Source organism: Stylophora pistillata, chromosome 10, assembly GCF_964205215.1.
Source record: "Stylophora pistillata chromosome 10, jaStyPist1.2, whole genome shotgun sequence".
NCBI lineage: Eukaryota > Metazoa > Cnidaria > Anthozoa > Scleractinia > Pocilloporidae > Stylophora > Stylophora pistillata.
Window position 1 is genome coordinate 6,226,130 of NC_142528.1, and position 11,611 is coordinate 6,237,740.

Sequence of the window (11,611 nt, forward strand, 5' to 3'; positions counted from 1 at the left end):
GAGACAATACCCTGACGCTCTGATTGGTGCAAACACTCTCCTAGTTCAGTTGTTTGATTGTTGCGAGAATATACCCCGATGCGGCGATCCGCTTGACGCGAGATGCATACCCAAATGCGATGATTTGATTGGTGCGACCAACATACCACTCGATACGCTAACATATAGTTAATTCTATTTTTCGTAAAGATAAATTATTCAAAAAGGCTTTCATGATAAAAACAAAACAAAACAACTCTGAACGACAAGAACATGTATTATAAAAGTAATGTTATATCTGGGTGGTCAAGGTTGAAATTTTATAGGAGAACCGCTCAAAATTTTAGACAGGACGATACGCAAACAATGTTGATCGAAGAACAGGAAGCGATTTAAAGGACTATTCGGATGTATTTATTTTGTTAGGTCTCCTGCACGGATTTTTCCAATAAAAGGAATGGTAAGTGTCATCTATAATACATAAGAACACAATATCGAATACCTGGATGGCCAAGTAATTATAGCAAACTTTATCGACAAGCTGTCCCAAAAATAACTACCTAATTTCCATCTGCATAATAATTAGTGAGATCGAAATTTAGCCAACTTCGCGACTCCCAAAGCTTTTCCAAGAAATATGACAAATGCGACTCCTTGTGATATAAATAAGTCGCATGGTGAGGTCTGTCAACTTCCATTGGTACCTTGTGGTAAAAATAAAAGAAAGGATATTAAACTGTTGGAATTGAATAACACCATCAAAAATGACTTATACTATAAACCTCAAACTGTTCTGTTTCGATTCTTCGGTAGTTTGCCAATTTGCTCTGAGCTTACATTTTGTTTCCACTATTTCAATGGCTTGACAAAAAAAAAGATTTTTTTTTATCAGTGAGGAATACCCTATATAGCCGTGTTTCAAATATCATGATAGGCTGTCTATCTCTTGAGCAGTACTAGTGATACCGGTGCGTGAAAATAATGAGGCACGTTAAGGTAACATAGCATTTCCCTCTGTAGCTGGCAGAGGTTTATATAAGGATTTGCCTGGCCATTCATGCAAGGACATCCGGGACTCAGGTTTCTTTTAAAAAGACGGGGAGTACTGGATCGACCCTGAGAAAAACGGAAAGCCTTTAAAGGTCTACTGTGACATGACAACTGATGGAGGTAAGGTATGGATAAAAAATGTAGGATAAATATAAAACTCTTAGGAGAAAGTTGTTGCTATGTTTTTCAGATAATACTCCTAAAAACTGTATCGCATGAATGCTATGTGTATCAACCCAATATTTGAAGGGTGGTGCTGTATCGGTGGGGGATAATTATAACAAAATTTTGTTTTATCTACTGAGTTGATAGTGTGCGTTGGCCGCTGCAGAGGGATTCTAAAGCTGACTTTTCGAGCGTTGTTTCATCAACTCAATTAATAAAACAAATTAACTCTATGTTTACTTTGATTTGCTGCAAGATATTTTTAACCAGAAATGTGTTTATCAGGAGGTTGGCTACTTGTTTCCAACGTTGTCGTGGACGATCCTTCCTCTCGAGAGCTTTGGACTGAGTCATCATACCGCGAAATCGACAACTGCCACAGCAACAAAACGTTGTTCATCACAAAAGATGCCATGAAAGAACTAAGAGCACACGTGTCCTTCACTCAACTGAGATTCCATTGCAGGAAACAACGAGGACGTACAATCCACGTTACCACGGTCGTTAACAGCTCTGGGGAAGCTGTAGTCCAGTACTTCAGCCGTCAAACAGATGTCCAACCCTTGGCGTGTGGCTCGTTTGATAGAATGAAAGATGATAACTCCAGATTAGCTGGAATGTGTGATCAATGGAAAAGTAGGAAGTGGGGATCATCGAACGTTCCACTGGAACGATTAAACGATCATTCCCTTCATGTAGGAGGTAAATATCACTGGTTGTTAACAGATGGGAATTCAAGATGGGAGTGTGACGACGTCGAGAAGCGTGGTGAATTTTTTGAATTATCGTCTGGCGATTTCTGGAAAGTCTATGTACGCTGAGAGCGACAATCAACTATAACTGTTTTCACAGTCCTGAAAACCTTAAGCTGCTGGCTAAGAAGTTATGCAATGTTAAATATTCCCTTGAATTTACTTGCAGTAGACTAAAATTCATAGATAAGTAGAAGAAAATCATCTTGCACTTTTCTTTGCAAGAAATACAAATTAGCTCATGATCATTAGCTTGCCAGTGTTGGATTCGAAGAAGGAACCTTTTTGATAGTGTAGTCTGATCGTCCGGGTGAGCTCAGAGTCCTGGGAGGGACAGTCAGTATTACTGATAAAAGTCCTTCACAGGACTACACACACCCGGGCGATCAGTTACGTGATAAATGTTAACCCCGGATTCAAACCATTTACTGTTAAGAACTACTGATATTTATGATTACAAATTCTGTTGAAAGTCGTGGTCATCTTTCGACCAAAGTCTGTACCTTTGTATGTTATCAGCACTTTATAAAACAGCAAGTCTTGAAAACGTGTGGAAATTCGTACCTACCATTCTGTGCACCATCATAAAAAACGCTCAAAAGTCAAGTAACAAATATGCTATTCGCTACGACGAAGGGCTAACGCTCGAAACGTCAGCTTTTATAACCGTAACAAATATGCTGCCGGTAACAGACTTATAAAATTCATTTGAGTTTTTGTCCTCTTTTAGTTTCAGTCAGTGTGATCACGAATCCATATTTTGGGCACAAACTAACTCTGTAGCTATAATTCTGGCCTTGCAACAATGAAAAGGTGCATGTTGTAGCTAAAACAGTGCGGCGCGCTCAGATAAGCTAAGTGGCCTTAACACTCGGACTCCGGGCCAAGAAGTCTGCACTCAAGATATTGCCGGGTTAGTACAGCAAAAATATAAGTATTGTAGTTAACACTATCAACTGAGAAATTCTTTCTAGAACACGCATTTGACAAAGTTGACAAAGTTCCAAAGTCGTTGACAAAGTTCCAAGTCATGCTTCGGCTTTGGGAACGGTAGGAAGGCTTTCCGACCGTTTTTAAGCATTTCTTTAAGCGAATCTGGCAATCTTTCTGGATATCTTGAGTCATTTTACATGTACCCCAACAGCAATGCCTAGTTGCAACCATTTTAGAAAGTTAGAACATTTTTTGAGCGAATATAGTCTTGCTTCTGACACGTTTCACATACAAGTCCTTGTAAAGACTCCGAGTGTTTGTCCTAAACCAGCGGGGGGTCCAAAGATGACATATCTATATTTAGACCTGGCGCGCAGTGCCATTGGGTAAACACCCTGGAACATCATCAGACACATCCGGCCAATCACCCATTGTAACTCTGCTTTCCTCTGGGGTTTGCTGTGGCTCTGCGTTATGTAAATTCAAGCCTCTTCTTGGATAATTAGCATTTCCATTTTCCCTATCCTTTTGGATGTTTTGACTTTCATTTTCATTATTTTCCTTACTAGAATATTCACTTGTAAATGTGACATTCCCCAAATCCTTGACTCTTCTCTCTTTGATGGTTAGATCTGTTTCATTATCTCTTATTTTCTCTAGCCTCGAAGCTTGGTCCCGTAAGTTTTGGCTCTTCAAATGGAAGTTCTTATATCCCATATCACCCCACAACTCTTTCATAACGCCAATATATCCTCTCTTCCTTCCACTCTCATTGCGAGGAGGATTCTCCGAAGAAACAAGCTCCAGCGCCTTTTTCTTGCACTCCAAAACATCTTGTTCATTTGTTCTGTCCATTTTACTTTCAGCTATCTCGCCTGACTTGAAATGGCTGGTAGCCTTTGAAGCTATTTCGATGGTTTTACCTTCCTTCTCTTGCCAGGAATAATCAGCAGCGGATAAATCCTACCCTCGTATACATTTCCTTGGTATAATATACTTTTAAAGAGACAATAGCGAGGATATAATGTTAAAAGAGTATAAATAAAGTTTAAAAAATTGCGGAGAACACGTCAACACGTCCGCACGTCAACAAGTCACTTTTGGGTAAATCATATGACCCGTCCGGCCCCACTCGCGCAATCCTATAGAAAGCTGGAATGAAAGCTGACGTTTGCAGGGTCGGATGGGTTGAAGTGAGCTGGTCCGGAAAAAGCTGTCCGCCCCTAATGCACTTACAGCTTTGTTGCCGAAAAAAAAAACACAAAAACAAAATATTTTTGTTGTTTTTACGACAAAAGGAGTGACATCAGTGAACAAAAACGAGAAAATAAGTTACGTTTTTCGATAAGCAGTGAGTTTCTTGTTATGAATCAAAAGAAAAATAGAGGAAAATCTTTTGTTGTAGAATCTTTTTTTGTGTTTTTTCCCGCACGCGCCAGTCTATCGCTTTCTATTTATGTTAGAAAAAAAAAAGACATTTCAAATATTCCGAAACTTAGTAATCAGTGGTCACATAATAAAATGCTTATTGATTAATTCAGGTCGGGTCGGGTCGCACGGGAAAACATTTGGCTCTCGATCATGACACACGGACCTCGCTGCGCCCGGTCCGGAAGTCATGACCGCGAGCCAAATATATTTCCGTTCTTCCCTCTTACTCAGTCAATAAGTACAAATTTTTTTCATTGGACATTATCTGTTCCAAGAAGTTCTCAGATTTCCCCGAGCTTCCTTCTCGGAAAGCTGTTCGCAACTCGGAACAGATATTCTCTGCAGCGGACAAGTTATCGAAGCATATCCTCGCGCCAAAAGGAGGCTATTGTTTATATATTTGTACTCGATTCGTTCTTTATTTTTACTCCTCTTATTGCTGTTGGATAATAGGGTACGATATTTGACAATTCAGACGTGCAATTTTTCCTGAAATTATCCCGACAAAAGTGTTCTAAGTACTTTCTGGACAGTGTTTATTATTCATCATTTAAATATTTGTTAGCCTGTTATGAGTAAGTTAATTCATAGGACTCACGACTTCATTGCAAAGTTGGTATGTTGAGTTAAACTTTTCATTTGAATTTCCTTTATGCAACCCAAACAAACAGCAGGTAACTTCTCTTACGCTTCTTGTGAACGCAAAATACTCGTTATTGACCAAGCGTGAGGTCACGATGAGAGGATATTAACAATGTTTTCTTTTTGTGTTCTGGTCCATCTTGCCCGCTAGAGAAGCCAATCAGAATTTAACATTCGCTCCATCTCGCCCGCAGGTGATGCCAGCTATATCATAAAGAGGTAGACATCATTTCTATGGAAAGTGTGGGCTTACAAACGCATGCATTTTCATTCCTGAGATATCAATTGCGTGCCTGTTCGAGAGTAAAGAACAGGTGGTGTTCCTTCCAGCGCATGTAATATCGCAGGTCGACCTTAGATCTTCCTCAAAACAAAAGCCACTCTGTTGATTTGGAAAATTAGATTACCAATGATAATGATGAATGTTCAAACAAAGTCTTCTGTTAATGCAGCGAACAAAAGAAATGTCCATGCAAACTGAAGAGCAATTAAAGCGATGGATAAAAAAGAATCATGAATTATATATCATACGTATTTCAATTGTGTGTGTGATCTTAATAACACGCCCTACTTACAGGAGAAGGCAATATCAGAAAACCGTTATGCAGCAAGAAAACTTAGGAGCTCCACCAGGGAAAGATAAAACCGCCAATTTTAGTATAGCTGTTGAGGGGCTAACCCAGTTTGCTATTATCACCATAAACATCCTTTTGGGAATCCTGTTTGTTAGGGCAAACACAGACTTTTGTGGAAGCGTCTTTTAAACTCGAATCGGTGAGTAAATACTTATAAAAAAAAAAACAAAACAAAAAGGACATTTATACTCTCTTTCTATAGATAGTAGGTATTAGAAAGTACATCCTTTTGTCTTTCAGGCCATGCCTTGGTAGGTAATATCATGCACACGACTGTCGTTGTGGATGAGTTTGAGTGTCAGATAAAGTGTATGGGAAATAACAGCTGTAAGTCGATCAATGTTCACCCCGGTAACAGTGATGGAAAACGTATCTGTGGGTTGAATAATAAAACACGGCAAATGAAGCCACGTGATTTTAAAAAGAGGAAAAGATCTACTTACTATTGCTCGGTTAAGGTAGGTTCTAGTTTAGGCCGGGAACAATTTATGTTTTGGAACTACTTTTGTGTACTGATGAAAACTGAGAGTTTGATTTGCTATTGGCTCCAAAGTAGCGCATACTTCGTAAGAGAATATCAGGCAGCTAAAACTGTCTGACAAAAGTTTCTCCGTGCGGGTCTTTTAGACTACCTCCATCATTTTGCAATCCCAGTTTTGCGACAACCTGAGTAGAGTCTGTTTTAGTGTTGACATAAGTGCGAGGGCAACGTGAAATTTCCTTTTTTTGGAAAAAACGCCTAATAAGCGTCTGAATATTGATAATGAGGAAAGAAGCTTTATTCACTCTGAACAACAATCAATCGCAGAACGGGAAGAAGAAAAGTTCACCTTTCTGTTTAATTAATCAGGCCTCCTGCATGGATGTTTCTCGCGAACAAAAACCAGCAACAAAAGGCAGCCAGTGTGATCCGGGATACAAAGGGAGAAACTGTGTAACACGTAAGTAGTGAGGCTATCCTAGAAATAATTTTACTTGAGACATTGCCAAACAAAATACATGACTATTAAGAGCTACGTAGCCGGAAGTAGCTTGTCAAATGAGGACTCCTTTAAAACTCATTGCCAGACAGGTATGTTCAAGTTTCCCTATAACTTGATTCCCTTTTCTCAGCGTCTTAACCTTTTAACTCCTGACACCTGATTGTTAATTCTCCCCTCTAGCTGCTGCAAATTTCCTTGTAACTTAGTTAGGAGAACTTCGTGTTGGATCAAGACAACAACTTCTACCTGTTACGGTATTTCCTCAACCGCCAGAAAGATACAACTCGTACGAACTCAACTACTTTATCAACTGACGAAATAATCTTACTACGGAGCGATACCAATAACCAATACAATAACTATCCTCTATCCTAGAGCCCTCTATAAAAACTTTAACCTCAGTGTACTACTGCACAACTCACAGTTCAGTTCTCTTCAAAGATCCTTGTACCTTATCGATGTCCACAACACTTCTCCAACGTAGCCTTCCACACGACTGACGATTCCAGTTACAACACTAGCTCCTCTGGGCTCTTCGCAACAGCACTAACTCACTAAAAAGGTCTAACTTTAACTGATCACGACTCCTTATATACGTTTTACAAAATGTTTTAGAACATTCTAGAGATATGTAATACTACTATATTTAGTAACATGACATCACTATTGCCTCATAGCAAAGTATGCTGACTGAGGGTTCTAGAAGTTCCATAAAGAGTTCTTAATGAGTCAGCATGACTAAGCGTTCTAGAAACTTCCTCAATTCTACTTTTAGCAACTGTGTAACACCACGCTCTCTATAACATACCTGATAAGTTTGAGTATTCTCATCAACGGTTTGCTGGATCATGTATGGATATAAATATGGAGAAGTTGCAGTGTGTGAAGATTAATAACCCAACGAGACTTACCCTTATTTCCTCTTGCAGCTACCAGAGGCTTACAACGCGATAAGCCTGGTCATTCCTGCAAAGACATCCGGGACTCAGGAAATTCCGGAGGAGACGGAGAGTACTGGATCGACCCTGAGAAGAACGGAAAGCCTTTAAAGGTCTACTGTGACATGACAACTGACGGAGGTATAAACATACTTCAAAAAATAAAAGACAATCAACGAAAATAAACAAAATAAGGTGCCCTACGGAAAAATCGTCTAATGCGCGCTACTTTATGGAAAACTATAGGTCACTGTAAAGCTTATAAAGTCCAGACTCCAAAAATAACACAAGTTTTGACAGTTTTTGTTTTGGTATCTCGCATTCTTTTAAGATTTTGTATGTTTGTTTCTTTCGATGATGAAACTTACATGATTTCTATAATTAACTAACAAAACATCGACAGTTCGACCAGATTTTGTTGACAGTAAGCTTAAGTTAGGTACATCTTAAAATTGAAATTGGAACAGGAATCACATCTAAAAAAACAGATTTCAATCATTTTTCCAGGCGGTTGGCTTCTTGTTTCCAACGTTGTTGTGGACGATCCGTCATCTCGAGAGCTTTTTACTAAGTCATCATACCGCGAAATCAGCAACTGCCACAGCAACAAAACGTTGCTCATCACAAAAGATGCCATGAAAGAACTAAGAGCACACGTGTCCTTCACTCAACTGAGATTCCACTGCAGCAAACAACGAGGACGTACAATCCACGGGATCACGGCCGCTAACAGCTCTGGGGAAGCTGTAGTCCAGTACTTTAGCGGTCAAACAGATGTCCAACCCTTGGCGTGTGGTTCGTTTGATAGAAAGAAAGATGATAACTCCAGATTAGCTGGAATGTATGATCAATGGAAAAGTAGGAGGTGGGGATCATCGCATGTTCCACTGGAACGATTAAACGATGATTCCCTTCGTGTAGGAGGTAAATATCACTGGTTGTTAACAGATGGGAATTCAAGATGGGAGTGTGACGACTTCAAGAAGTCTGGTGCCGGAAGAATTTTTTAAATTATCGTCTGGCGATTTCTGGAAAGTCTATGTACGCTAAGAGCGACAATCAACTATAACTGTTTTCACAGTCCTGAATAGCCTTAAGCTACTGGCTAAGAAGTTATGCAATGTTAAATATTCTCTAGAAGTTACTTGCAGTAGACTAAAATTCATAGATAATTAGAAGAAAATCATCTTGCCCTTTACTTTGCAAGAAATACAAATTAGCTCATGATCATTAGCTTGCCAGTATTGGATACGAAGAAGGAACCTTTTTGATAGTGTAGTCTGATCGTCCGGGTGAGCTCGTAGTCCTAGGAAGGTATGGTCACTATTACCGTTAACAGTTCTTCACAGGACTCCACACACCCGGGCGATCAGTTACGTGATAAATGTTAACCCCGGATTCAAACCATTTACTGTTAAGAACTACTGTTTTTTATGATTACAAATTCTGTTGAAAGTCGTAGTCAGCTTTCGACTAAAGTCTGTACCTTTGTATGTTATCAGCACTTTATAAAACAGCAAGTCGTGAAAACGTGTGGAAATTCGTACCTACCATTCTGTGCACCATCATAAAAAAATGCTCAAACGTCAAGTAACAAATATGCTGCCGGTAACATACTTATAAAATTCATTTGAGTTTCTGTCCTCTTTTAGTTTCAGTCAGTATGATCACGAATCTAAATTTTGGGCACAAACTAACTCTGTAGCTATAATTCTGGCCTTGCAACAAGGAAAAGGTGCATGTTGTAGCTAAAACAGCGCGGCGCGCTCAGATAATCTTAGTGACCTTAACACTAGACTCCGAGCCAAGAAGTCTGCACTCAAGATATTGCCGGGTTAGTATGCCATCAATGGCCCAGTATAGTAAGCCATCATTGGTCAAGTATAGTGTGCCAATTTTGGTCCAGTATGGTAAACCACCCTTGGTCAAGTTTAGTAAGCCATTATCGGCCCATTAAGTTGGCCATCGTTGGGCAAGTAGTGTACCATCATTGGCCCAGTATACTTATTCATCATTAACCAAGTATGGTGGGCCAACATTCGCCAAGTATTGTGTGCCATCAGTGGCCCAGTATAGTAGGCCATCGTTGGCCAAGTATAGTGAATCATCATTGGCCCAGTATAGTGTCCCATCATTGGCCCAGTATAGGTAAAGATTATTGACTTAGTATAGTATAAGACAAGCAAACCAGTTGGCCTCAACATGCATCTAGGCAAGACTAAAGTGATGTTCAATGACCACGTTAACAAGTCAACAATAACTGTCAATGGCAAGATCATTGAGGAGGCAGACAGCTATGTTTACTTAGGAAAGACATTGACACGAGATGGTGACCTACTTCCTGAGATTAGGAGAAGGATTGCACTCGGTTGGGCAGCCTTTGAAAAAGTGGACGATATCATGAGAAGCCGCAAGGCAAGAATGAAGATCAAGAGGAAAATACACGATGAGTACATTCTACCAGTAATGACTAACGGGTGCGAGACATTGGCATTGAACAACGCTATGGCAGAGAAGCTTGCGGTCACAGCGAAAGATGGAACGTATAATGCTGAGTATTACCCTTCGAGACCGATAGCGAAACACCTGGATTCGACAAGAAACTGGTGTAAGCGACATCATCAACGCTATCAGGATGGCAAAGCACAGATGGGCAGGTCACATAGCACGGCTGTCAGATAATAGATGGACCATTGGAGCAACGGAGTGGACCCCAAGAGATTGGACCAGAAAACAGGGTCGTCCAAAAACACGATGGAGGGATAATCTCACCAGACAGCTGGGACCTGCATGGTCGAGATTGGCTAAAGTCACATACCTCTGGGATCATTCCAGGGAGGGGTTCCTCCGCCAGGAGTTCATTTAGCCCTGATGATGATAATGATGATGATGATGATTATAGTAGGCCATCATTGGCCAAGTATAGTGAGCCATCACTGGCCCAGTATAGTAGGCCATCATGGGCCAGGTATAGTAAACCATCATTGGCCCAGTATAGTGAACCATCATTGGCCAAATATAAGAGGCCATCGTTGGACCACTATAATGGGCCATCATAGGTCCATTGTAGTTGGCCATTACGGGCCAAGAATAGTGGGCCATCATTGGCCTAGTATAGTGTACCATCATTTGCCCAGTATAGCTGGCCATCATTGGCCACGTATAGTGGGCCATCAGTTTTATGGAAATTGGTTGCCTCTGTTGTTATTTCTGAAAAAACCAAGATCGTTATCATACGCTATTTAAAGTTAAAACGTGACGCGAAGCTTGCGCGCATAACTATGTATTTGATGCTCGCGCGAGGTCTTTATAGGCTTCTGGAAGTACGATGTGATCGTTCCCAGCATTCGGATCCAAAGTAGAGTGCCAGGCTGCAAGGAAAAGTCTCTCGTGGTAATTGGATTCGAAACCAACGACCCTGACGTTTGTAAAGTCCATGTTATGGTCGAAAAGGTGGATATGGCTTGCGCCTTTGGAGTTTAAGTCAAAACCTGCAACTGCCTTTTTGCACTCCGAAATTCTGGTCTTTAATGACCTTTCTTTTTGGCTATAGTACTTAAAGTTACGCTGTGTGCAATCGATTTTGTACACCAAGCCTGACTTCTGGCGGTCAGGTTCGTCTCGTTCCTTGGGGCATGGAAAAAGGCTGTTGCTTGTTTGTTGTGGTTTGTAGGCTACTTTGACCTTTTGTTGTTTCAATATGCGACTTATTTTCTCGGAGACACCCTGTACATACGACAGCACTACAAAGCCATTGAAGTTGTTCTGGGCGGGTTGTTTAATAAACACTCTCACAGTTGCGTATAAAAGTCATGGGATAATTGTTGTCTCGCAGAACGGCCTTTACTCGTTGTATTTCTTCCCGTCTGCCTTTATTGGTTGATGGAATGTTGTTTGCTCTTTTCAGTAAGGTGTTAACAACGGATCTTTTATGGCACATAGGATGACAGTAAAAGAAATCGGGATAACGGTCGGTATGTGTCGGTTTTCTGTAAACATCCACGTGAATTTTTTTACCGCGTCTAGTTGTTATGGTGTCTAAAAAAGGCAATCCTTGTCCGTTGGTGTTTTCTATTTCTAAAGTAAACTGTATGTTCGGGTTA

The 11,611-nt window shown here is 40.4% G+C and overlaps 1 protein-coding gene and 1 pseudogene across 1 annotated transcript; both read left to right on the forward strand.

Annotated features, from left to right (window-relative positions):
- The first annotated feature begins 999 nt into the window (after positions 1-999).
- Positions 1,000-3,692, forward strand: LOC148721551 (uncharacterized). Its single transcript, XM_088735121.1, has 2 exons — positions 1,000-1,149; positions 1,480-3,692. The coding sequence occupies exons 1-2, from the start codon at positions 1,134-1,136 to the stop codon at positions 2,013-2,015; spliced, it is 552 nt and encodes a 183-aa protein (XP_088591247.1). The 5' UTR covers positions 1,000-1,133; the 3' UTR covers positions 2,016-3,692.
- A 2,143-nt stretch (positions 3,693-5,835) lies between these two features.
- Positions 5,836-9,083, forward strand: LOC148721552 (uncharacterized; annotated as a pseudogene).
- Positions 9,084-11,611: the final 2,528 nt, after the last annotated feature.